This window comes from Chiloscyllium punctatum, chromosome 48 (genome assembly GCF_047496795.1).
Source record: "Chiloscyllium punctatum isolate Juve2018m chromosome 48, sChiPun1.3, whole genome shotgun sequence".
NCBI classification, from domain to species: domain Eukaryota; kingdom Metazoa; phylum Chordata; class Chondrichthyes; order Orectolobiformes; family Hemiscylliidae; genus Chiloscyllium; species Chiloscyllium punctatum.
The window spans coordinates 43,601,183-43,628,884 of NC_092786.1; the positions used below are offsets into that span (position 1 = coordinate 43,601,183).

General features: G+C 38.2%; 1 protein-coding gene across 3 annotated transcripts; it reads right to left on the reverse strand.

Moving 5' to 3' along the window:
- Positions 1 to 403: 403 nt before the first annotated feature.
- On the reverse strand, positions 404 to 25,657 carry mapk6 (mitogen-activated protein kinase 6). 3 transcript variants are annotated; one of them, XM_072565080.1, is made up of 6 exons: positions 25,469 to 25,657; positions 15,414 to 16,618; positions 5,031 to 5,175; positions 4,510 to 4,674; positions 3,872 to 4,073; positions 404 to 2,915 (listed from the first exon to the last, which is right to left on the reverse strand). In XM_072565080.1, exons 2-6 carry the CDS (start codon positions 15,966 to 15,968, stop codon positions 1,781 to 1,783), a joined length of 2,202 nt encoding a protein of 733 aa, XP_072421181.1. In that variant the 5' UTR covers positions 15,969 to 16,618; positions 25,469 to 25,657; the 3' UTR covers positions 404 to 1,780. The 3 variants fall into 3 exon arrangements, with proteins under 3 accessions (XP_072421181.1, XP_072421179.1, XP_072421180.1); XM_072565078.1 differs by lacking the exon at positions 25,469 to 25,657 and adding an exon at positions 23,358 to 23,495; XM_072565079.1 differs by lacking the exon at positions 25,469 to 25,657 and adding an exon at positions 22,759 to 22,899.
- Between the last annotated feature and the right edge of the window lie 2,045 nt (positions 25,658 to 27,702).

The window sequence follows — 27,702 nt, forward strand, 5'->3', positions numbered from 1 at the left end:
TTTATCAACTTAAATGGTGTATTTAATGAAATAAATGTTTTACAATGTATGTCCTTAGTCAACTTACACTGCACATAAAATATCTGGAGACTAAATGCAGAGTTAAATTCTCGATTCCACTTTTGCTAGTTGTGCAGTATGATTTGAAATTTATTTTTAGGAGGAGACTGCAGCACAAACTTTCAACCTTCCTTCAGTGGGGATCATAGCAGAGTAATTGGAGTATAACAAGTGTGTTCTAATGGTTCCTCCTTTCTCAGCTGTTAGCATCATGTACTCATAGAACTATTTGTTCCAGTTACAACAATTGCCCAACTGTTAAAAGGACTTTAAAAAAATTTTATAAGATAGAATTTCTGGGCTAAAATGAACATACTTCAGGTTACACAGCAAGTCACAAGCATTTAGGTTTGGGTTATGTTTATTTGTTCCTTTTTGGATCTTTTGGGGGAGGGAAGAGGATGAGAACCAATAATACAGAAACTTAGTATCTAAATTGGTAAATGCAAATAAATTTCCAGAAATAATTCTACATGCTATATTCTGAACCTATGGAAATCATGCTGGCTTGAGAAATTACAAATTTAATAAAAATGTACAATAAAAATAAAGATGAAAATTCAACATCCATCTTACTGTTGTCTATAGCTTTAACTTTTACAGTCATGTTTGTAACTCAGTTATTTCCATGCAGAGATTTCTAATCTTAAATTTTAAACAAATTAAACATAGAATTTAAGACTTCTTGGAGCATTTCCAAAATCAGCTTTGAAATGAATTCTAAATTGTTCAAAGGTTTATTTAATGGGAAGTTAAGCATCACTAAAACGTACCAATTCCTATATATAGTGAATGCTCTTTTCAAAACAAGCCAATTCTAAAGACAAGAAAATGGGAAAGCATTAGGACAAGGTGATTTTCATTTTACACAATTAACTATAGTGCCAGACATGAAGTTAGCTTCAAAATGCCCCAAATTCATTTTAAAGTCACAATGAAACTATAAAATTAAAATAAATACAGAAAAATCTTACATCTGCTAAAATAAATAATGTATCTGAACACTTTACTATGGAAAATGCATACCAGAAAGTTACAAGTACTGACAGCTTTTCAAACAGGGAACAACTGCTAGTACAGTGATGCTGGCTAAGTTCACGTCCATGCTGTGAAGCACTGAAGGTGGCTCAAGGTCAGCCACTCATTGCCGTTACCTTGAGGTAGATAACACATGCGTACCATGTTCTGCATTCATTTGCTGGTTTTGCTGGCATCACATGTTTAAGAAACATTTAAGCTATCAGAAAATGTCTAATGTACTGCTGGGGAAAAACAAACGCACTTTACTGCTTGGACTTAAACACTTTTAATTTGATTTTAAATGAATTTGTAAAAATCTCATGCAAATATATTTCAACCGTGTATTTGCTAAAATGGAAACCATTCCATTTGCAAAACAAGTAGACTGTGTTTGGTGGTTATTCTAATTTCACCAATTAAATATGTCCACTTGGTCTAGTGCATTATCACACCGTTTCATAGTCACAATTTTCTGCATTAATTTTTTTTGTAATGTACATATTTAAACAGTGTGCAAATGACATAAGTTTACAAAAAAATTAAAATGCAATGTCAAAATAATTTGACGTGTAAAAATAGTAAACCATTCAAACCAAAAGGAACACAGTTTGAACTTACAAAAATAAGATTCCAGACTTAAGAAAACGAGACAAATGCACATAGTAAAGTATACAAAACAAATGTCTGCTGAGTGTTCTATTCAGTTCAAATGTTTCAAGATGCTACTATAAGTCTTATGAGGAATCTGAGGAGACAGTTTTGCAGCGGCAGGTGCTAAAGTGGTCTGAATTGCTTTAGATTTCAGTGGTGAACTGACAGGATTGTCAAACTGGGGAATACCAATGGACACCAACTGCTTGCTGAATGGGATCTCCCCATTTCTGCTCACCTCTTTCACACACTCTTCACCAATTCTTTCCCCCAGTTTCCTGTCACTTGCCGGCTCAGATTCTGCGATTTCTACCTCATCTTTTTTGTTGAATAACTTGTCTAAATAACTAGTGAATGTACTTTTTTCTAGCTGCTCATCCTTCCTGTTGTCCCAACAAACATCTTCATCTAGATGAATTAGAAAACTTTCCTCCTCACCATCGCTTCCGTCAATTGCAAACTGGCAATCCCATGGATTCTGACTTTGGTATTCCAGTTGAGCCAAATTGGCCATCCCTTTCTCCTCCTTCTCCTGACTGACAGACTTGCAATTTGACATTGAACTTTTCAGGTCCAACTGAGATACTGAACTGTTCAAGTCATTCAGCTTATCTATATCACAAGCCTCTGGCTGCAAACTAAGCTTGATGGTGCTTGCCATAAAAGAATCAAAGTCAAACCCCCGAATCTTCTCTTTGCCCTTCTCAGCAATCTGTTGTGTTGCCTCTACCAAAGCTAACTGTGCCTTCACTAGTCCATTCTTTTCACACTTTGATTTGCCTTTTTTATCTGGCTTATCTCTGCTTTGCTCTTTCCAGTTAGATAGGTCTATAATAAGTTTGGGCTCATAGTAATGATTCACTTCACTGTCCCTCCACACCAAGTTATCCAAGTAGGATGGTGACCCCACTTTATAATTACAGGTGTGGCCACATTCTAGATCACAGTATTTGTTTTCATGGTGATCTGAATGTGGCCAAGAATGTTCAGTGGAAAAGTTCAAGTCAAATGCAGGATCCTCCAAATACTTTTCACGTTCTCCATCTAAATACTTGCGAGGGTCCACTTGTACCTCATCTTCTTCAGTCATGTCAGACATTGCTCGTGGATCTCGTTGGACATCGTCTGCCTCAAAGTTACTGTGCAAAGGCCAGTCATGGTCTGACAATTCGCTTTCATGGTATCTGAAATAAACAATTCAAGCAATGGATATTCATGACATCAGGCATAAGTTCAATACCTTAGAATGATTCCAAAATTGAATCATCTTGCTGAAATACCACAGAGCACTTTAACTTACATTAATACATTGCATACGTGATTTTAAAAATTAAAATATCCAAAGACACAAGTTGGAAACTCATAACTTCATTTTGGATCTAACTCTTCCTTGACAAAAGGTACAAATTATCCTTTCTTGGACACCCGTTAAAATAAGGAAGTCTGAATTCGGTTGAACACGGAACTAGCAATTCAAGATTTAGCACTAGTGGATCAACTTTTTAAAAATGCAATTCATTCTACCTGGGCAGCAAACAAGGGCAATATTGTTATCACAATGAAATACAGGGGGAATATTTATGCCATTTGAGGGAACAGGACAAACTAGTAAGCACAAAACTCTCAAGGAGGAAACAAAAACTTCAAGGATGTTTGAGTCCTTGCCATAAAGCAGGCATATCACTAACCTTAGGAGTTTGTTCCCCAGCAAGCAGTGGAAACTGGGTCATTGAATATAAACAAAGTTGAGTTATAACAACTTCTTGATTCACAATAGAGTCAAGGCTTATGGAGGAAGGCAAGTAACTCAAGTTAAGGCTGCAGTTAGAACAACCACATCCTTGCTGAATGGCAGAATAGGTCTGAGCAGTCAAATGATCTATGCCAGCTCCTATTTCCCCCATTATGCTCTTCATCTATAAAGGGGAAATACATTCCAATGGTGCAGAGAAACACTAATACACCTAAAACTAAATAATTTTCTAAAATAAAGCTAAAGACAATAAAGCTACCTGTTTTGCTTATATCCAAATGTAAGCCAAAAGTCTAATTATTGGATGCGATTTATCAAAAATACCACCTTAGGAACAATATTTTACCAAACACAAAATAAACAATGTAATAGAAATGAATTAATTACCTATCCCAGTTGTAAATATGGCTGTGACTTTCATCCATTAGCAAAATATCATCAACTTCGTCCTCAATGTGAAAGGGGTGGGCAGATGTGGGTTCATCCGAAGGGAAGGAATAAATACTCATGTACGGATGGGCCAATGCTTCAGCTGCTGTCAGTCTGTCCATTGGATTGAAGGTCAAAATTTGTTCCAGAAAATCCAATGCTAAGTTTCAAAAGAAAAATAAATTTTTATAGAAGCCTTTCAACTTTTCCTTACATTCCAACTCAAAATCATCCCATTAATCTCCTGTCTGAACACTAATAAATAATTGGAACATCTAATCATTCCCAACACTAATAATAGCAGGAAGCCAATCTCTCTCTGAACTTCAATCTAATTCTAAATGAATGTTAAATTGCAAGTGTGGATTTAACTTTCAGGTTTCCCCTCCCTTCTGGTTTGGACCCCCAGTGCAGCCAAAATAGGAAACCAAGTAATGGATTATGTTACAGCCACCTTTCCAGCTCGTTTAAATAATACACAATTTAGAAAATAATTTATTTTGTACTGATGTAATCAACTTAAACTTCTGAAATAAATGCAAATTAGTTAAAACAGAATACAAAATTAAGACAAGGAGTTACAGATCATTACTTACCTTCAGCACAGACACCGGGGAGTAGCTGTGGCAATGGATTGTGAGGTTCTGTCATGTCATTTTGTATATAAACTGGAATCACACCCAATAACTCCTGAAGATCTTCCTCATGGATTACAGGGATGGAATTAAGAATCAACTGCATTTGCTCCAGCTCATGAGCACCTAAACCAAGTTTTAAAAAATACTTGAATATTTGAAGGGATAAACTATTAACAAGCTCATCAGAATATGAATTCCACAAGTATAGGTACCAAGATTAATGGAATTACAAGAATCAAATAGTTTTGAACCATTCCATTAAATTTTACAATATGAAATACCTCAGCTTTACAAATGAAGTGTTGCACAAAACAGTACAAACACTTAAAAATCACTAACATCAGCATTTGGGATAAGCTCCACTGATTTTCTTATTTTTCTTTATTAAGAAAAGTAGTTGATTACTACACAACAAAGCAGTTTAGTGCTGCCTAAAATATTGTGACTAAAAACTGTCACACTAACTTAGCAACACTGACCTGCAAAAAGCGTTTTCCCAGTCAGCATTTCAGCAAAGATGCAGCCAGCGGCCCACATGTCAATGGCTTTGGTGTAGTTGTTGGGGGAGAGGAGGAGACGTGGAGATCTGTACCACTTAGTAACCAGTCCTTCAGACAGATAACCCTAGAAAAACAAATTATACTATTTTTCCCCCTCAAAAGAATAATAAGCCGTTTATATTCCAAAATAGAAAAACAATCTATACATGCGCCACTTAAATGCATTTGGCTGGTTTACAGATCATCTTTATTATCCACTCCTGTAAAATGTTAGTTAAGATATGAAGCAGTCTGGAAATTGATTTTCTGGAAACTGTTCATATTTTACAAGATAAACCATGATTCACTTGATCAAACTTGTTGGGAATATGCTTACATTATAGGTCCATCACAAATATTTTTTAAAAAGTGCAAATTATCAGCAAGCATCACAAGATTTTTTTTATTCCATAGTCATGAATGAACAGTTCAGTGGTGTGAGATTCGCTTTCAGAAACACTAGGATATGAAAAGAATGGTGCTATCCAATCCTACAAATATTATATGCTGTTCCTTCATAAACTTGAACTATACAAAAATTCAAGTTTTTGCTTGTGTATGTGACAGAACACTTGTTACACTTAATCAAAATGTAAATGACCAGAAAATTAATTCTGGACACCATTCTGACAACTGAAAAATGCTTAATATTCAAATTTTAAAAATACACAACTTGAAAGGTGCAGAATAATTGTGATTTAACCCTTTTGTTCTCAAGGCTTTTACACAATTTTATCTAATTACAAGGAAACATACTGAAATCTTCAGTTGAAGAATTAGCTATCAACAAGTGGTAGCCTAGAGAACATATTCACACATTCTAGCTACAATTTAAAATAGTGCAACTTTTGAATGCAAGTCAAAATTAAGTGTACTTTACCATCCAATTAAGTTCTGTATTATTCATATTAAATCCACTTTACCACTTATCTTTCACATCATTTTCTTTAAATTAACCTTATTTACCTATTTCTACTAATATGCATTTGCTTCCTCATTGAAGACCTAAGAATCTAGCAATATTTGGCGGTTTAACAATCCACCTGTTAGTATCTAGAAAGAGGTGAAAATTCTCAAGGTTGAGCTGCTGAGGAGTACAACAATTATCCTTCACTGTTCTGGTCAGTAACTATAAACACTGACTTTTCAGCTATCCCTAAAACAGGTTTATATGCTTCACTAAAGATCCCACAAACTGAAAAATTGTACCCAAGTGATAATGAAGCTATTATAAGCAAATGAAAACCTAAAAACTTTGTAAAGATGCTATTGGGGGAGGAATGACACCAGGGAAGCAAGCTTGGATAGCAATACCCCTGTGCGTAATTTATTTACTCGACTGCACAAAATTTTCTTTGGCTCTGTTGCAAATGAAAGATAAAACTATTTAATTATCAAGAAGCTGGACTTATCATCCATCACAACTAGTCTACTGTAACTGTATGTACTGTATATATGGGCCAGAATATACCATTTCCGCCTTCACCAAAACTACAGAGACACGTGCAAGGAAACCTTGTAAGTGGCTTGCTTCCTGGCCTCCAATATTCTCTCCGAGTAAAGTACCAAGTGAACTAAGGTACAACATATCCAAGACCTACAGGATTCTAGAACTTATGTCTTATAGCAGAGATCAAAAACTGACTAATTAGAGAATCAAAGAGAGACTTTCTGGCTTTAGCACTCAACATTCCTGCATCAATGCTCTCCTGATCGGTATCAGTACACAGCTGCAACTACGCCTCCAGCCGATATTAACCACAAATACTGGGTGTTCTGGTTTTGGCACAAACGTAGCTGAATGGCTTTGCTCATTGGAACAGCTATTGCTCCAAGCTTTACAGCGAAAGGTCTACATAAGGAGCATAAAAGGCTGCATATACCGGTATTCAAACCAAAACAAAAATTTCTGAAACGCTCAGCATGCCAGATCAGCAATTTTGGCTTCAAGTGAACGTACGTCAAATGAGAAAAGGCAGGGCTGGGCTGTGAATAGCAGAACGAGCACTCACCATCCAGGTTCACACATGAAGAATGGCCGTTTCAGAGCTACTGGAGGGCCACTGCTTGTGGAACCATATCCTGGCACAAACTGCTGCCTTCAGGAAGGGGAGGGAGAGAGGTCTGGAGAAAACAAAGGGACCCTTGTACGTGGAATGTTTAGGAAAAAAATTAGCCACATGGAAAATCTGTGCATTATCAACATTTACTGAAAAAAATTATATTCAGGTGCACATTTAAATTGTTACAATACATAATTAGTAACCCTAATGTAGCAATATGCCAAGAAATGCCGAACTTATTGTGAGTTTATGGCACCCTCTATTGGGTACCAATAAATTATTGGAATCTTCAAGAACAAAAGAACTAATTGAGAGTTGGCAATTTCTTTCTATTTTAAAAAAAAATTAGTCAAGGAACCTATTAAAACTAAAGTACACCCAACCAATGGCTCAATGAAGTTATCCTGGAAATTGGGAGCTATATCTTCTAGTCTGTGCTGTTAGCTGATCTCAGCCATAGGAATGTTGCATAGTTGCACAGAGAGGTGTCCTTGCCCCTGATTAGATAGAAGTTTAAAAAAAAAATTCCATGTTTCCCACTAGATTGCTACCCAACATCCCTTACTGCAATCACTAACGATTAAGGGCTGAAATCAGACTCAGCAGTAATCTCTTCACATGCTATCAAGGCTCAAGTGAGCAACGTTCACTCTGGAAGGCATGACTAAGTATTGTCCAAGAGACAGTACTCCTCTGCAGCAAACTGGTAGGTTAGGAACTAGTTTGCAATTATGAGTAGGCACGTTGCACTGTAATAAAATGACCATTTTCTTTTTAGAAAGTTTGTGACATAAATTTAAGTTATTTCAATGGTACACCCTGGTTACACAAGCATTTAAACAAACATGGAACAAGCCACCAATGAGTGCAGCGGTCAAAAGAATATGAAAACTACAAACCCATTTGGGGTCTAGAAGTTTAAAGTTAAAGTTAAACAAATAACATTGCAACCAAAATGATTTGTCACAAGGTAAAAACACACTGCAAATTTTAGGAATATTTGAAAGAAAGAAGCTACTTCATTAATACTAAAACTAAATGCGCCTTCATGGTGACAAGTTGAAATACGAGGGCTCAGAAATCAACAAATTAAAAATATGCAGACTTACAATGAATAAAAGAAAAAAAAATGCTGATATTTCTACCTTATGAATTCATTTCGAGCAAAATAATGAAGATATGAAAAGAAATCAAATACCAATCAACAGGGAAGTAGACTATCAAAGCTTCTGATTTACAAAGTAGGAAAACTAGTTGTATTCATTTCTATCAAATAACAAGTCAGGCTAAATAGCAAATAAAACCTTCCTCTATTTTAAACTCACCCGAAAATATTCATACTGGCTAGCTTTATATGGTCATGCTTGCAAAGGACTGGGTTAGAAAATCATAAACATGTTTAAAATAAATATCTGCCATTATTTGTGCTAGTCAATTAGCTGATGAAAAGTATTCAGAATATAGAAAATTTTACTTCCATTCTTATTATTGATGCTATTTCAAAGATGCACTTATACATTTGAAGACTTAAAACCATGATGGGTACGGATAGGGTAAATAGATAAGATCTTTTCCCTGAGGTGGTGGAGTCCAGAACTAGAGGGCAGAGGTATAGGGTGAGAGGGGAAACATTTAAAAGGGACCTTTTAAATGCAGAGTAGTGCGCATATGGAATGAGCTACCAGAGGAAGTGGTAGAGACTGGTGCAATTACATTTAAAAGGCATCTGGACGGGTATATGAATAGGAAGGGTTTAGAGGGATATGGGCCAAGTGTTGGAAAATGGGACTAGATTAGGTTAGGATATCTGGTCAGCATGAATGAGTGGACCAAAGGGTCTGTTGTGTGCTGTACATCTCAATTACTCTATCTGTCAATGTGCACTCATGGCAAGGTTAGACTTTCAAAATCACCTCCCACTTTTGATGGGAAAATTACAGAGTTGAATTCATTCCATTAAGTTGAGTTCACAAGACCTTAAACACTACGTGAAAAAAAACTAATCTCCGCATACAAAGCCTGATAATAGAGAAACCAACATAGATCACGGACTCCAGAACTGCTTTATTAGAAAAGACTTGGATTTGTATAGATAAAAAAAACTTAAATTTAATACTGACATCAGCTGAAGGTGTAATGTATCTCAAATATCATCACCCCACAAAACACCATTTCTTGTTAAAGCTGCTTAGTTATTTATAAAAATGTTTTTAAAGAAAAACAGATTCATGCAACAATAAATCAAACCAGTCTAATTGATAGTGTATGCTAGTTTTGACAAACAATGCTTGTATTAAAGTTTACATTCCATTTTTTAATGTATTCTTTGGTTCGAAGCAGTTTTCAGTGTTTAAGGGGCAAGTAGGTATGCTCATTCATTCATCAGAAGTGGCAGTAGATCAGTAAGTTTAAGTTTATTTGGACCTTGATTTACTAGATCTCAAGACAATGTTATATTCTAGTAGATAATTAAAAAACAGGAATAGCAAAATATTAGAAACACACAGTTCAGTCAGGTTATATCATTTGTATGTATATGTTGTAATGAAGAGCATACTTTTTTTTCTCCAGGCTCTGTAATGCATCCATTTAAATACCTTCAGCTCAAAAAAAACCTTGAAAATAAAATAAGCCTCAAGAAAAATAATGTTTTATTGAATAAAAAAAACAATAAAACTGTGGATGCTCCAGATCAGAATCAAAAACAGAAGCTGCTGGAAAAGTTCAGCAGGTCTAGCAACATCTGAAGAGAAATCAGAGTTAACGCTTCAGGTCTGATGACCCTTCCTCAGAACTCAGTTTGAGTTCTGTTTTTGTAACGTTTTATTGAACTTAGTGGTAAACTGAACAGGTTTTAAAATTCAAGAGAGATTATTGACAAGTATTAATCTATTAGGCCTAATGTACTACCTTTAGGTTGGGGAATCGTTTAAGTGAAAAATTGTGAAACCCTTTACTATTACACGGATTTTTCCAAATATTTATTTTGTTGTACAGAACTTATCTTGGAGAAGGGGAAAGCACTTGAGTTTAGGTAAACCTGGTGAGGTATTTAAATTTGGGGGGGGAATACCAGAGATGAGCATTACCCAGTAGTTAATGCCACCTCTTCCTTATTGATCATTCCCCATAAAAGGTCAATAATACGTCAGAAAAAAATTGCAAACATAAATCTTCAATTGTAAGCAAAATACTAGTTAAAAGAAAGCTCCCTTTGTTTATTGAAAAGATAGTTACAAACTAAAAAAAATTTAAAACAGTTCAGAGGCTATTTATTGAACTAAAATGTGCAAGGCTGGAAATCGGATTTTCAACTGTAGAAACAAAGGTTTTATTTAAAATGAAAAAAAAAAGTTAGAAATGCCAAAAAAAGTCATTACATTTATGGGAAACTGAACAAGGCAACACATCATGAAAAAAATGAACTGAACAGTTGAAAAGGGTTCCAAATTGAGGAGCAGGTATTGTCCTAATTGAAAAACATTCCAAGTATGTTTTGTCTGCATGTAATAATTTTAGTTCACACCTTGTGGTAATCAAAATAGGCAATAATTTAAACCATGACCCACAGAAGAAATAAAAACTAATTTAAAACAGCTTTGACAATGCAAGTAACTCAAATCTAGTTACAAACCAAGCTGCAAAACACACTAAAATTGAACTAAATGATCAAATATAAAAGGTCATGATTCACATCACTAAAGCTTCACGTATCTGCGAGGTCAAACATCTATGGAATTAGTTTTTGCAGCATTAGTTCAATTATTAGTTTTTGACAACAACTGGCATTTTCCTTTTCTCCAATTCAAAAACGTGAATTATGGTTACACTGAGCACCAGGAATAACATTTCATGCATTCTGCAGCATTACAAATTAATACTGGTATAAGATACATAGAGCAAAGGTTGATCTTGTGCACAGCGTAACCAGGGACTTTTACCCCAAAATTCCAATCTCTAAGTGCCACCCACTCACGTGTGACTCACTGTGGTGAAAACTCAAACAAATAGGACAGCACACCAATGAAGGTGGTTGTTCAGTTCCTTGTGTGCACACGAACATGTGAGGTCAAACGTACCATCTCACCAAAGAGTGGTGAGCCCACAGAATTTGGTACTACAGAAAGCAATTGAGGCCAACACATTGTATGATTTCAAGGAGGAGTTAGATATAGTACTTGGGGCTAAAGGGATCAAAGAATATAGAGGGAAAAGTGGGGATGAGCTGGATGATCAGCTATGATCATACTGACTAGTGCAGCAGGCTCAAAAGGCTTATTATGGCCCCTATTTTGTATTTGTGAAGGCAAGATTGGAGAAAACAGTCTCCATACTAGCAGTTCTACAACGGCAAGATGACGGGAGTATGTGGATTTCAGTTCCTCAAAACTACTGTTCACATGTAAAATAACCCCCTTGTGTTTGGCTAAAAACTGGTCTTAGAAACTCAATGTCTGTGTAAATATTAATGGTAGGTATTTCACTGAAAATCCCGCCACTGAGGGATAAGCAACTTATGGTTAGATGCAGGTTTCCGTCATTACAGAACATTTAGACAACTTCCAGGATATTTTGTGGTATACTATTTATCATTCATTTAATTAAAACTTGGCTCCTTAGATAGCAAATTACTGTTTACAGTATTGAGATGATTACATTTAGTAACCTTTCCACAGTGACTCAAAATTAAGTGAGCACTGAAAACCAAGGTCATGACCCTTCAATACTATATCGTGAACTGACATATAGCAAAACACAAGACCATCCAGCAGATGTTTAACTTTAAGCTAACATTTTGTTCAGCAAAGTGCCTGGTTCAAATAATTCTCTCCCCTCAGAGATATTCCCAATATCGAAAATGCCTCCAAGCGTATAAACCCAGAGATCTGACAGGCCAGATTTTGGAAATGATGCCCAATAGCATTGAAGCTTATATTTAAATTTAAGAATTAACTGACTTGAGTTGGCGTATTTTTGTATATAAAGAAAGCAAAAGGATCTCCTTAAGAGCAATGATGCTAATGCATGAAAACACAATATTTTACATGACAAAATCAAGTTGCATTAAAGTTCTTCATAAAGATTGATAGAAATTTGTCCAATTTCAATTAAAAATAATCTATCCCATATACATTCTTACGTTATTTTCGCACAATCATCAGGTTCATGTCACACAAAATAGGCTTATGCTACTCAGCCCAATTGCTCAATCTGAGAATATTCTATTGTTAGAGACAGTAAACTCAAACCAACACAATCTCAGTCAATATCAAACAAAAAAGCAATTGGGAAAGGGACAATATTGATAATAGAGTGGGGGGAATAAAATAAAGAACTTGTTTTTGAAAGGCTGATTGTACAAAAAGTAAACAGTCTGTGATCCAGATCAGAGGCACGCTAGATTACTGAGGAAAGTAAAGCTTGAAATTGAAGACTAGTCAGAATAGTTAAATCTTCCGTCGATAAAGTGATGGTAGTAAAAACAGAAAGTTTGCAGATGTAAGACTTTTGTTTAAAAAAAGGGCAGACAGATGCGACAATTGCAAGCAACCTAATGTCAGTTAGACACTAACACTGGACAAAATTAATTGCCATTTGGAAAAGTGTGGGGCAGCAAATTAAAGTTAGCATGCAATTATTAAAGGATCTAGATTTACTTTTTTTGATACAGTAACAGAACATAGCTATGGGTAGAGTAGCTAATGTTGTGTATATGGAGTTTTAAAATGTACCTCATAATAAAACTGAAGGCATTAAAGAGGCAGTCACAGCATGTCTGAAAAATTGCCTATGGCATAGAAAGCAAATACTGAAGAACAGATTTTTGAAAACAGATTTGGTGAAGAAGGGTTTGGGGTGTATGCTATTTCCCCAAGAGTTAGCATTGGCACCACTTTCATGTTTTGAGATTTATCTATCTTGGACATACAGGACATGCTTTTAAGTTTGCAGATAACAACAACTTGGAAATGCAGTAAGCAGGTGTCAACAGATCATAGACTAGTGAAACGTTCAGATATATGGCAGATAAGATGAATAAAAAAGGAGGCAATTGTTTTCAGCAGGAAAACAAACAGAGGAAATAATGAACTAAATGGTATGGTTTTAAGCATTTGGAACAGAGTAACCTGGTTATGCATGCACACAAACCTTCGATGATGGAAAAAACAGGTCAAGAGACAGATTTTTTTTAAAATGCAAAACCCTTGGCTTTATTTAGAGGTAGTTAAATAAACCTTTGTAAAACACTGGATAGACCTCCGCTTCTGTATTCAATTCTAGACACCAGAGTTTACAAAGGATATGTCATGGCTTTGGAAAAGATGCAGAAGCCCTACCATGGATAAGGGACTTCTGTTATATGGATAGGCTGAAACGAAGGGCTACCCTCCTTTGAGCAGAGAAGACAAGCAGAAGATTAGACAGATGTTCAAAATCATAAAGTATTTTGATTGAATAATTATTAAGGAGTCAGTACCTAAAGAATATGAATTTAAAGCAACTAACAAAAGAACAAGAGGCAACTTGAGGCAATTTGTAAAGAAATATATAATTTTTGGCAATCTGCATGCAGTATGACAATGGAAATAGAATCACCAGTAACTTTCCAAAGAGAACTGCATAAATAATTAAAAGGGGTAAAATGGATACTATGAGGGAGGGAGGGAGAGTGCGATTTGTAGGATAGCTTTACCAACATCAGACACAGATATAATTGGACAAATCGCATCCCGTAATGTTTCATTCTAAAATTCCCTGAAATCTTTCCATCATGGCTGAAAAGAAACAATGCAAGTCAAAGATTTTATGCCCATCAAGATGGTTTATATTTACATAGTATTAACTGTTGGGATATGTTGCTCCCTGCAAATGCATGAAAAGAAGCTTCCAGATATTCAATCTGCACACATGGAACAGATGCTAACCTTGTGATAGATGTCAACATTCTGGTGTCTTAATTTCCAAAGGGACTACAAAATGGGAAACCAACAAGGTCACTGCATGATACTGCTGCCATTATCAAACTACACTAGAATGTAATCTGTGTACTACACACTGGAATCAAATCAGCAGTGGAAAACGTAAATCTTGAAAACATTATACATCTATATTTTGTGTGAATGGGTCAGTAGGGCAATTCAAAACATTGGGATTCTATAATTCCTTGACCACAGAAGCTCTGAACTTGGGTTTTGAAAGAACCTTCAAATATTAACAACCCATTGACTCCAGCAAACTCCAGAAAGGTTTGTAATCTTGTAAATATTTCAAGAATGAATTACATATCAATATTATTTGTATTATTTAGCTGTGTAGACTGTAATTGTCTATCACTTGTCAAGATTTCAATACCATGAGCAGATTTTAGAATAGGCATATTTCATTTTATAAGATTTAGAATAACCTGACTGGAAGCTTGAAGTGCCAATTCAATTAATGCTACAAATGCCTATTGACCACTGTTTTAAAAGCAAAAATCTAATCTTCTGAATTGACTACAGCTTCCAAACTTTTTGCATTATGGGAAAGCATTGTTATGGGCAGAGAGAGAAAGCTTTACACTCATAGGAAAGGCAAGGTATGATCACAGCAATTAGGGACAACTCAATATAATAGCAAACAGAAAAAATTATACAAAGACATTTGATTTGCTTACAATATAGAGGTTGCACAAATGATTAACAACAAAAGAAAGGCTGTCATCAGAAATTAGGCAGGTGACAAATCTTTCAGCAGGTAGTTGATGCAATGACACATTACTAGTGATACAGGGTATTGAAGAGGAAATGTTTTAATTGCAAAATTTGCCATTCCTTTGTCAAAAGATGTATACTAAACCACAAACACAATCTATTAGCTATACTATATGTAACAATATCTGAAGACAGGTCGATAACTATAATTTACAAATTCCTGCAGGACTAATACAACTGCAACATGACTTTTTTTTTTAAATCCTCCATTCAAAAGCTCACTACTTTAAAACAGTTTAGTTGCACTAAAATAGTACAAGAATTATCATAATTATTGTAATATAGCTAAGCAATTGAGGTCGCTCAATTAGTGTTTAAACTACATGAAATTCTTATTAGAAAACGCTAGCATATGTGTCTCATGAACAAGTGGCACACTACTCAATCCTGCCCATGCCATATTATACCCTTGCGAAATGTTTTCTCAAAAGATCTGAACAATGACACTCAACACTACTAATGGCATGTCTACCTTATTCATTCATGGGAAATAAATTAAAACTTACTTTGTGAGAATAATGGGGATCCATGATGCGTGCCAGACCAAAATCCCCTATTTTCAGCACCAGATCCTCAGTGTTAATGAAGAGGTTAGCCGGTTTGAGATCTCTGTGCAGAACATTAGCTGAATGGATGTATTTTAGCCCACGAAGCAGCTGGTACATGAAGAGCCTAGCATGCTCTTCTGAGAATGGACCCTGTTCCAACAGCTTTGCTAGATCGGTCTCCATGTACTCCTGAACAATGTATACTGCATTCAGTTCTGTGATCGCACCCACATCATCAGACATCGGTATCCCACTTGGACCCAAAATCTCAAACACCTTCACTATGTTATCATTGTCAAGTCGTCGGATGATTTTGATCTCTCGCAAGGCATGTTTGACACTCTGTGGATCACTCAGGATAATTTTCTTGACAGCCACTCGCTTGTCACAGTCATTGTCCACAGCAGAGAAAACCAGGCCATTGCCACCATACCCGAGTGGCTTCAAGTCCATATACCGAGCACCCAAATCAAAACCATGAATGTTCATTAAACTGCCAAACTTTTCTGCCATGTCGATAACCCTCAAGCTTTCCTCTTCTATCAGATGGGCAATCCTATGTCAAAACTAAACTAGTGAAAAATCAGCTTCCACAACAGAGAGCAAGCCAACTTTAACCTTTTCGCAACTTCAAGATATTTTCTCTTTGAAATGTATGTGCCATCTATCCTAGCTAAACAAGTTCAGCTCTGTTCCTAGTTGAATCCCTCTTTCAAGAATGAACAACCTGAAGAATAGAAATTCTCTCTGACCTAGGTCAGTAAATGTTAGGCTAATTCAAACAAGGGCATCCCTGCAGACATTAAAAATTAAACTAAAGTTTGATTGCAACGGAATGAACTTCGACAGACAGATGCATCCAAACTACTGCTGTAAACAGGCTAACATTTAACAAGGTGTGTGACAATACATATATGTGTTATAAACCTCTACTGACATCCTCCTCATAGTGCAGATACATTCAGTGTAAGACTGGTCCTGAGCAGCGTCATTCTACAGTGCTGATTAGCACTATATTTTTCTTTCCTTTTAATTATAATCTGGACAAGTAATTAACTTGTGGCAGCTTTCTATCCCTAAAAGATGGCTTCTGTTAATGATCAGGTGGCTCAAGCTCACCGCAGTCACAATCAAAGCTATCATCCATTTTATATTTGGACAACCTATAAAACAAAAAGAGAAAGAAATATTAAGTCAATGATCCAAAGACTTTGTATTAAAACAATAAATGTATTGTATGACTAGGACTCTATATGGACAGAATATGTTTTTGTTCAGTTTTCCATATAATGCACCTTTGTATTGAGGGAAAAGTAAATAACTGTGATACGTTGGCAGTGTTTTACGGAGCTTGCATGGCATATAGGTGCTAATCTTCTCAATATTTTCCAATGAGTACTTCTCCCCTGTTTTTCTGGCTATATGACCCATAGTGGTTCAAACTGTGACAGCAATTGGGAATATCAACAATTGGTACGAATCAGAGTACAACCGTCACTTTAATTAAAGATGGAGTAATGAATTACAAACTTTAAGATTAGGGGGTTTAATAAATTACAAGAAAAAGAAAACTAATTTTAAAAGTTTCAAGGTTACAGTCCACAAAAGTGATCTTCTGACACAACTGAATTTTTGGAATTTATGGTACTTAATTCCAATTTCTAACAGATTAGGGTAGTATTTGCACTGATATGTTCTTCATAATCTTCACAATAACTTGTCTATACTTTCATATCAACATTTGTTACACAGAAACTTAGAGCAAAAATTGAGTTGAACAGAATGCCCTCATATCATATTTGCATAGTCCCATTAGTAAATTAGGTTTTATTAGGAAAACAGAAATGTTTTCAATAAAACACAATATCAAAATGTTTACAAAATACTTGAATGGCCCATCTGTGGAGAAACTATTTTTATAGTAGATACACAAAAAATCTCAAACCATTTGTGAAATGAAAATATTTATATGGGAATTTGAATTTTTTTAAAATTGTTACGACAAATAGAACATTCATCTGTATCCCTTCTCCAGGAGAATCTTCGGTAATCAAAAAAATAATATTGTATTTATCTATAAGCTTCTAGATGTTTACAGCACTGGCTCTGTACGTTCACTGACTGTTTGGAGACAACAGGAAGTCTTAAGAAAAACATGTGTGGTGAAGCAAAAATAAAAGTGGTGTTATTTCAGGGAGATTTGCTATTTAATTGCTGCTTATGAGTTTCAAGATGATTGCCTTGAAGACCTGGACACAAAACTGATTCCATTTGCAACACAGGCACACACTCCATGTGCAAGAATAAAATAATATTTGTTAAATCCAACTTAATTAGAATTTACAAGTTATGATGCTCAAATTTAACATTAACAGTTCTTTTTAGATAAATGAAGTGAACTACAACATTTCTAAACTCCAGATGTGTTTTTTGCACACCATGCACATTAATGGATAAAGTAATGTGAGCTATTTTACAATTGAAACTAGTATTTAAATTAAGCCTCCCCTCCAACCTCCTCCTTCCCTTTCCTCCCCCCTGCTCCACCACCATTATCAGGTATATTATCCTAATGGAATAAACTTAACTGAGCACAAAATAAATCTTTTAACTCCTATGGGCTAAATATTAAGCATGGTAGACAAATTACCCAAACCTCCCAGTCTGGATTTAATACACGACAGAACCGGTGGTTCTTATAAAGGGATAAGTGAACACATCTATTAATTGCACTTCATTTCTGAAGCAAAAATTAGATCTAGAATGAGCTCTCTCTAAACTCTATCCATGAATGCACCCATCATATCAATTTAATGAACAGCCACACACCAAAAACAACATATGGATTTTAACAAGGTTTCAGGGATTTAAAGAAGAAAGGAACTTTGTGAATAGAGTTAAATCATAATGCTACAGCATAGAACACCATGAAAACTTAAAGAGAACGACACAAGGAAAACACTATGGGGCTAGAGCTTGCTCCGTGTGCACAACAAAGTTCAACCAATGCCACACCCACTCTGTCAATATCAAAAACATTATAAAGAAGTTCAACTTCGTTAGAATATATAAGAATGCAAAAAAGTTTCAGTGCTACCATAAACTTTTCAACTATCACAAACAAGGGCAGTACGTACTAGAGAACACTACCATCTGCAAGTTCCCCTTTAAGACATACTATCCTGACTCAACCATAATCACAGTTATGCACAGTTGGTTGAGTCAAAATTCTGGAACATGCCCTACTAACAGCACTATGGATGTACTGACACTATATTGACTATTTGTTCAAGATAGTGTCTCACTGTCACCTTCTCAAGGGCAATAAATGCTGGCTATTTGAGTCTTTTGAGTAATGTACACATTGCTGACAAAGTGTTTGTTCACCTGTATGATTTTGCCCATTGATTCACAAGATGTGCACCCATTTTTTAATGTGACCAGAATGTAAAATATATTTGTACTGAGCAACATGATAGGTGAGAGTATAGGGGAAGCAATCACATTAACCTACAGAACTTTACACCAGACAGTATTCTTCAGAATAAACTTCACTTTGAAGGGCATTCCTCAAATTATCAAACCTTATTCCCCTCTCAATTACTTTTCATATTCTGCACAGATCAAAACAAATTAGAAAACAATTTTGTCCATAATCTCAACATTATTTGTAAAATATGCTACACCCAAGTAAAAATAATTGCTCAGTTCCATATCTGAAAGGCAGATGTGCATCAGAGTCAACATAATGCAGCAGACTAGGTAGATTTAAAACTCTTGATTCACAGAAATGGAAATCCCACAGCAAACGCAGAAACCATCTGCTTGCTACAAAGGGAGGGTAGCGTAACTAAAAGCTCTGTATCTAGGCACTGTTTATTTGGTAATAGAACTGTAGCAGGGGAGGAATTACTTGCCTATCTTCTGAGCCAAAGCACGAAGTACAAGGCAAAAGAGGAAATCAGATTCAAGTGAATTCAGAATTTTTATAATATTCAACATTTAACATAAATAGTAAAACTGAACTGAAAGCTGATACTTTAAAAGTCCCACAATTTATTCTACTCAAAATCCCAAATTGAAGCTGTGCAGAAAGGGTTAATACTGGAGAAAACAAACAAGCATTCATGCAAGATTGGGGCTGCACAGTGGCTCAGTGGTTGGTACTGCCGCCTCACAGCAGCAGGGACATGGGTTCATGGAATTTGCACATTCTCCTAGTGTCTGCGTGAGTTTCCTCCGGGTGCTCCGGTTTCCTCCCGCAATCCAAAGATGTGCAAGTTAGGTGAACTGACCATGCTAAATTGCCATAGTGATGGGTGCATTAGTCAGGGGTAAATGTAAGGGGGTGGGGGTGGCTCTGGGTGGGTTGCTCTTTGGAGGGTCGGTGTGGACTTGTTGGGCTAAAGGGTCTGTTTCTATACTGTAGGGAATCTAATTTAAAGTACAGGAAAAATGCCAATGGCGCTCCTGCATATGTTCCTCCACTCCAAATAACATTAATCCAAAAATATCAGTATAAAAAGAACTTCCAAAGCTACTATAAAAACTCTGTACAATCATTAGGCCTTTTCACACATTTTAGCTTCCTGAAATCAGCCAGGCCTGCAAGTGCTGGATGTGGGGAATGAAACTGGACACAGCAACGCTACCATTAGGATTAATGAATTCTCAACACTAACAGCCAGATCACATTTTTATAATGTTTCAGTTGCATTTGGTCAGGATCCTAATGTTAAGATAGCACTGAGACAGGATTATTATAATCATGGGAAATGCTCAATATGGGCTGTATCTATTGGGGGGGGGGCTTGTGGTGAAAACAGAGAAAGAAAGGGTTAATGGTTCTGGCTGACCTTGCATTTACCATAAATGTTAACTGTTTCTCTCCACACATCACCTAAGAGTTGAGTTCTTCCAGCTTTTTCTGTTTTTGTTTCAAATTTCCAGCATCTGAAGTATTATCATTTTGATTATAATCATGGTTTCGTGTTTAAACGCTTTTTGAATGGGAGAAGAAACTTTCCAATAAATAAATGCTCCTCACAACTCAACAGAACAATAAAAGCATCCACTTGGACTTAACAACAGCAACCTAGCATAGCATCCTTTCACCTTTAATAAAGGGATTTAATTTTTATTTTCTTAAAAATGCATTTAATAACTCACAGGCCTCCTTTTTCACTGACTATCTACTGATCACAATTTGGCAAAGAATGACAATATTCCAAGCCATCATTCATTGGGGACTTGAGGTCTTCTGCAATAATTTAAACGAGCCTCTCTCGTGTTATTTATTTTGTTAATATGCTCCTCATACATGAGTCATTTAGAACTTTATTATACTAATTTTTTAAACAAAGTCACAGTTGGCTGCCACTGAAAATATTTCCATTTAACGTAAATTTAATACACAACTTCTACTTCCAAAAGTAAATTTTGGGAAATATGGTAGCCTATTAAATCCCATTTTCCTTCTCAATCTCTTCCCATTACAGTGTATTCAAAGAATTTTTAGCAGTTCAAAGAATGCAACAATGTGCCCTGTCAAGAGTTACAAGAGTTTATTTCCTACTTTAGCTATTTTAATTTTGTGACATGATCTATACTAAACGAAATTTACTGGAAAGAAAGCACTTAAATATTTCCGTAATTTTAAACCATTATCTGCCGAGGCGTTCACTTCTTTTACATTTAAGGCGCGGAAGCATAATATGATTACAAAATGGAATTTCCCCTCACATCACTGCAACTAACTTATTGATACTGTGTATGCAATACTTGGTGTACTAACGTCAGTCAGCACATTTAACTTTGGAGAATAAGATCCAAGACTGCTAGCCAATGTGCTTAACTTTCTTCTGTATCCGCCTACAAATTACAAAAACAAAATCCAAACATTCATTCAACATCTGACTGAAGGCTACAAACTTCGAACACGGTACTGTTAATACATACGCGCTTTCCAATCCATCGCCATCAACACACAGACACACACACAGGTTGCAGAAGGACAAGATTAACACATCGTGGTCCTCCGCCCCCCCCCCCCCTTCCCCGTAATTAAACATGAATTTGCGCTCTAAAACCTTGATTTCAAAATCAAATCAAATCAGACCAACTTTCGTAACCCACTAATCCGTTCCATATACAATGTCTTAATAGCATATGCTGTCCACTGATATTTAGTACGGAGATTCATAGGATCGGACAGTTAACTCAAATAAGAATACTAACTTGGAAATGTCCAGAGGCGGAAAGTAACTTGCAGAAAAAAATATCTCCGGGAGGGAAATTTATCACATGATCGACTAACGTAACAAAATTTCTTTCCAATGAGGGAGATAAAATGCAATGGCGCAGGGTAATCTCAACACGATAGTAATTCCGCGAATTGTTCGTAAAGAAAGTCGCCAATGATTTCGCGAACAGTCAAGGCTAATATCGGCCGCTACTTCTGATCACTACCATGCTTTAGAACTCCAAAGTCCTAGGTTTAACCAATTTACATGTTTCAAAGCAGGTAAGTGACATATGTCTGTGGAACATGACACATCCTGGAGTGGCCACTCAACCCAGCATTAGCGTCACAGGAAAATAACCCGCAAATTTTGTTAGAAGAAAAAAAATCCACATGAGTCACATGAAAATGAGCCACGTCGCCTCCTGTGAGCAAGCCGACTGGTTGACGTTTCATGGCCCTGGAAATATTACTCACTGTCTGAAGGCTTCAATTTTACTTATGGGCGAAGGTGGAGGCGAGGGGCATGCATAGGAAACCAGTTTAAATCCCTTTCCCAATCAAAAGGTGATCGATTGAGAAAGGCTGATTGGGGTCAGTGCTACGGCCGGACGAGTTCTTGCGAGGTCAGGTCACCGAAAAGCGTCAAGAAAAACGTAAAATAAACCAATATAGTTTATTATAAGGAAGGGGAATTTTTAAAAAAAACAATACCGTGAAATATTCATTGATTAAATCAAGACTCTTTATACATATTTTCAACGAAAGTGTTGCGAGAAGTGACATGAATTCGATAGAGGAGAATTTGTGGTCCAAATGAAGCCCCTTGTTGGAGCCTCACCGCGTGTTGCCGAACAATGAGAGAGACTCAAGTGATCCGGAGGAGCTTGTGGCGGGGCATGGACACACAATGCGGTCCGTCTTACAGGCACAAAGTGTTGGAAAATGGGATTAAATAGAGTGTGAGGCTCGATGACCAACTCGGACACGAAGGGTCTTATTGCCATGTTTTACAAAAAAAATACTAAATGACCCGCAGAGGAATCTGTCAAGAGTTTTCACCTTGTCTGGCTGTGCTCACCCACTGCGGTTTCCCAGCACAACGTGTGTGTTGTTTTAAGCAGGGGACAGGCTCCTCTTCCTTCAGCCCCCACCTTGACCAACACACTGACGGTCAACCAAACACACGACCACCGACCAAACTTGCTGGGCCCCCCCGAGGTCCCGCCCTCGCCCGCTCATTGGCCGGGCCGCCCCGCCCATCGCGGCCGGCCCCGTCCCCGATTGGTCGGCGCCGCCGTCAATCACCGTCCCCACCACCGGCGAGTCGGCTTTTCTTTCAAACCCTGTGTGGGGGAGGGGAAATGGGGGGGGGGGTTCGAGAGTTGGGTCGGGGAGGGGGGCGACGATGAGAGGTTTTGGGGATGGGGGCTTTGTGCGGGGGAGGGGTGGGAATACTCCTTGTCTGGTGAAGCCGGTCCTCTGAGCGGGGACGGGGAAGGAGGGAGACGGTATCTCCGCCTCTCAGTCAGACAAAGGAGGAACGCGGCCTACAGACCCCCGCCCTCACGACCACCCCCGCCCCCGCCCCCCGCCAAACCTTCTCCGTCTACACATTTCAAACAAAATCCAACCCCTGGGGGAAATCGGTCACAACTTACCCGGCGTCCCAAAAACATGAGGAAAGCTTCGATCGCGACGCCGCTACTCCGTCCCAGTCACTCCGCCGCCGGAGAAGGCGCAGCAACCGAGACCCACCGTCCAGCGCGCGGCCTCCCGACAGGCCCCGCGCGCCCAGCCGGCCGGCGGGAAATTCAAACCCGCCTCCGAGCCGCGCCGCGCCTACATGCTCCTGCAGCTCTCAGCAACCCGAAACGGTAACCCTGCTTTCTCTCCGTGGATGCTGCCAGAGTTTTCTCAACAATTTCCCTCTTTGCTTTTTTTTTTAAAAAAAGACACCTTCTCCTCCTCGCCCTCCCACTTCTAATAAACCCACGCGACAAAAATAAAGAGCACACGGGGCAATTGTGATCCCGGGACTCTATACTTTTAAATCTGCCGGTGATGAGTTTCACCAGCACGTTCCATTCCTCACCTGCCCCCCGCGCAAATACACAATCAAAGTCAGCCAAAAGCATGGCAACAACAGGTAATTAAAGTTCATTAAAATATTCTGATTAATTAATGCCCTCCCAGATATAGTATCGCCTTAATGTACAACCAAGGTGCTGGAAGGAAAAAAAAGAACAATTACTGGAGGAATTCAACAGGTCTGGCAGCATCTGTGGACAGAAGTTTTAAAGAAGGGTCACTAGACTTGAAACCTTAACTCTGCTTTCTCTCCACAGGTACTGTCAGACCTGCTGAAAACCCTCCACCAATCACTGTTTTTGTTTCATACCTCAATGAAGCCAAATCGAGAGAGGATGGGTTAAATTTTCAAATTGACAGCAAAGCTCCGCCACGATTTAAAATTTATTTTTAAATGCTGGCAGATGCAGACGTACTTTTTGTTTACTTAATTACAGATCCATCTGCCTCTCACCTTCTGTGGTTGCCGTCACACTTGTTATTTGGCCTGACTCGCGCATATGTTCAAATTTTGCTTTACTGTTCACTTAATCTATGAAGTTCACGTCAAACTCCCAGATGGAAGCAACTATATGATGCGTCCCGTGCCTGATTCACATCATACGCAAAAATGATGAAATAACACGGATTACCATGGTAACTAGAGATACAATGAAGTGACCAAACAATGAATTAAATTGATATTATTTTGTACTTGCATAGTACTCTGACACGATGTTCGTAACGTTGCCCGTAGTAGATTGTGCGCAAGTTATTTTAACCATTGATAGCACAGGAACAGTATCCAAAGCAGCGGATCTGAAATATTGACGTTCAGTCGCATCTTTAAATACCTATGCATATGACGTGGAATCCTACTGCCTCCAAGTGTTGTGTCTGAATTTGTTTCATTTCGTTTGGAAATTAGGTCGCCGGATTGCAAGGTAATATTCCGCATTGCCGGAGCGAATGCAGTTATATTTGAATTATTGTATTAAATGGGGAAATCCTTACATATGAGAGAAAAGCCGCTACAATCCAACTCTATATTAGAGCGCATACAGCGGTATTATATCTAAAAATGGCCATATGAAGGTCAAGACATTTTTGGCGCACCCATTAATTTAATTTCTATTCCGTTAAGAAGCATTTTTACAACAGTTCGACTTATGTGTCATGATCTACATATTACTGGGCATAGCAAAAGGGGGGGAATGTAGATAGGTTATCGTTTTGTTGGTGGAAAATAGATAGCTGCGTGCAACTGAAAAAATTGTTATAGGTCAGTTACATTTATTAATGATTTAAACTCAATCATTCTGTCCTCCTTTGAACATGCTCAGTTTATATTGGAGTTTCCAGTTTTTACATGAAAACAAAGCGCGATTATACAGCGCGTCAAACTTCTAAACAATATTACCGTTTCCACTTGACAAGATACCGGTTTTACATCACACCAGTCAACGGCACAACAGTAACAATTAACTTAATTCTAATTGACTTACGAACGATATTCGCCGCTTTCAAGAAGGGAGGTAAATGTAGCCATTGCAGTCAATGCAAACACGTAACTGCAAGAGGCACTTGCACCATTCTGCCAAGAGCGAGCATATCCGAGAGGCAGCCGGTGGGAGATCTTTGTGTTTCTCAATCATATACAAAATAACGTCAAAACTGGCAAGTTTGTCATGAAACAGCTTACCATTTTTTTAAGGCGCTTGACAGCGGTTAGGTCAAAGACTGTGTTGTATGTGCTAAAGTTTATCAGACAACCCGGTAAAAGACTCCTCGTTCTCAAGAATCGAGCGCTCACTAATCATTTAATTTGGGTGCATTCATTTACTACAAGTCAAAGTCACTGTAAGTCGCCAGTGTGAAAGCCGAATTTAAATTGCGTTTGCAGCGGTTGTTGCCGGTTTTTACAGTATCGGAGGCGGCGCTTGTATCAGTTTCAGTGTCAATGTCATTGTCAGTGTCAACCCTGCAGTGACGCATCGAGCTCGTAAACAGAGAGCCCAGCCCACTGCTCCCCGTCTCACACAATCACACATCGCCTGCCAAAAAAAAACCCCACAAAACCCCACAGCACGGAGACGAAACGCTTGTGTTTTGCCTGTCCCGGGGTTTGTTTTGTAAACCGGTAAAGAAGAGGGAGGAGGGGGGGCTGTGGGGGGGAAGAGCATTTTGACCTCAGACACCCGCTGGTCAGCACTGCCCCTACAAGGTAATTCAAACTTCAGGCTTGGGGATACTGGGTGGGATGTGGCAGAAGGGAGGAGGGTTGGGGGGGGGGTTGGGGAGAGGGTGGAGAGAGAGAGAGAGAGAGGTGCAGGTCAATGACCCCCTGTCAAAACACGGACAGATTCATTTCGTGTTTGTGGGTCATGTGCCCGTGAGTGTGATCATTCCAAAGCTCGATGTACGGAATTATTGACATGTCCCGATCAGATTTCAGGGGGGGTTGAGGGAGGATGCAGAGTATGTGAGAGCTGGGGGTTGGTGTGGGGCATCTTCAGGTCACTTCTGCAATCATCGAACGTAACAAATCCCAAATGGGCCGGATACAAATAATCTCGATGCCAATGTTGTGGATGCACTTTACATCGAGTCTAGTCTATACGATTAGTTCAGTGATTTAATCTCTCCTGTGGCTGCCTGCCACTGACCTGGTTATTATTTGCAACGCCGCAAGGATTCTTGTTGGACGTACTGAGTCCTTCAGAATGCAAGGCAGTAGCAGTCTTTTTGTCTGCTCCCAGCGTCAGAGACGGGAACTCTTGCCCAGATGTTTGCTGGACCGTTCGCTTTAAAGGGTAGAGGAAATATTCCTTTTTCCAGCCATGGAAGTGAAATTGCGCAGGCTATTCAGCCCGTTATGTCAATCCTAGCCCTCTACAAAAGCAGTTCACTTCTGGTTCATTCCTTGTCTTTTCCCCCCTAGTAGCCCGATCGGCATAAACTTTCTTGTTCAGATGACGATTCAATCCCGTGCTGAAAGTCATGGTTGAAGCTGTTTTCACCGCACTCTCAGGCCGCGTACTCCAGATCCTGAACACTCTCTGCATTCAGAGTTTCTCCTCATGTTGCCCTGGCTCTTTTGCCAGTCAGTGCATATCTGGACCCTCTGATTCTGGGCCCTTCCACTAAAGGGAACAGTTTCTCTGCAGACTTTCTGTCCAGACCCATCACAATTTTGAACACCTGGAATCTCCACACTACCTTTCCTCCTATCAATCACTGTAAGTGAAGATTCTGCCCAGACTCAAATGTCTTTGTATCTTTCCTGAGGTGTGGTGCCCTGACCTGGGTGCAATATGCCTGTTAGATTTAAACTGTATTTTCTACAGGTTACACTGCCACCCTGCCCTACCCCATGCCCTTGCCAATGATGCAGTGGATGTTAAAGTAGGAATCGGCCCCAAAGTTAGGGCACATTTCTGGAGTTCAGGCAACTGCTCCTCTTACTCTCTCAGATGGTATATTATTGACAGACTCAGCTGAGGTTTTAATACATTGGAATACTCTATTCTAGATGTTATGAATGACACTTGTTTGGCCTCAATAGTCACCAAGTTTGGGTAAGTATAAACAGAAAGTATTAGGTATACCCAGCCAATCAGAAAACAGCTGTGGAGCAACTGACATGGAGCTGCCATTCTCTGTCTAAAGTTAGAAATCACACACCAGGTTATAATTCAACAGTGTTATTTGGAAGCACTAGCTTTTGGAGAACTGCTCCTTCATCAGGTAATTCAAGGAGCAGCACTCCAAAAGCTAGTGTTTCCAAATAAACGTGTTGGATTATAACCTGGTGTTGTGTGATTTCTAAGTTTGTACACCCCAGCCCAACACCGGCATCTCCAAATCATTCTCTGTTTACACATGTTGCCTGACATGCTGAGCATTGCCAGTATTCTTTGCATTTCAAATATCCAG

Bases quoted from the DNA above. Each gene is read 5' to 3' on its own strand.
- mapk6 (XM_072565080.1), bottom strand. From the start codon at position 15,968: ATGGCAGAAAAGTTTGGCAGTTTAATGAACATTCATGGTTTTGATTTG. The intron at 5,176-15,413 runs GTAAGTTTTAAT...TTGTTTTTCTAG, and splicing joins ATCCCCATTATTCTCACAAA to GGTTATCTGTCTGAAGGACT. The intron at 4,675-5,030 runs GTCAGTGTTGCT...AACTTGGTTTAG, and splicing joins TGGGAAAACGCTTTTTGCAG to GTGCTCATGAGCTGGAGCAA.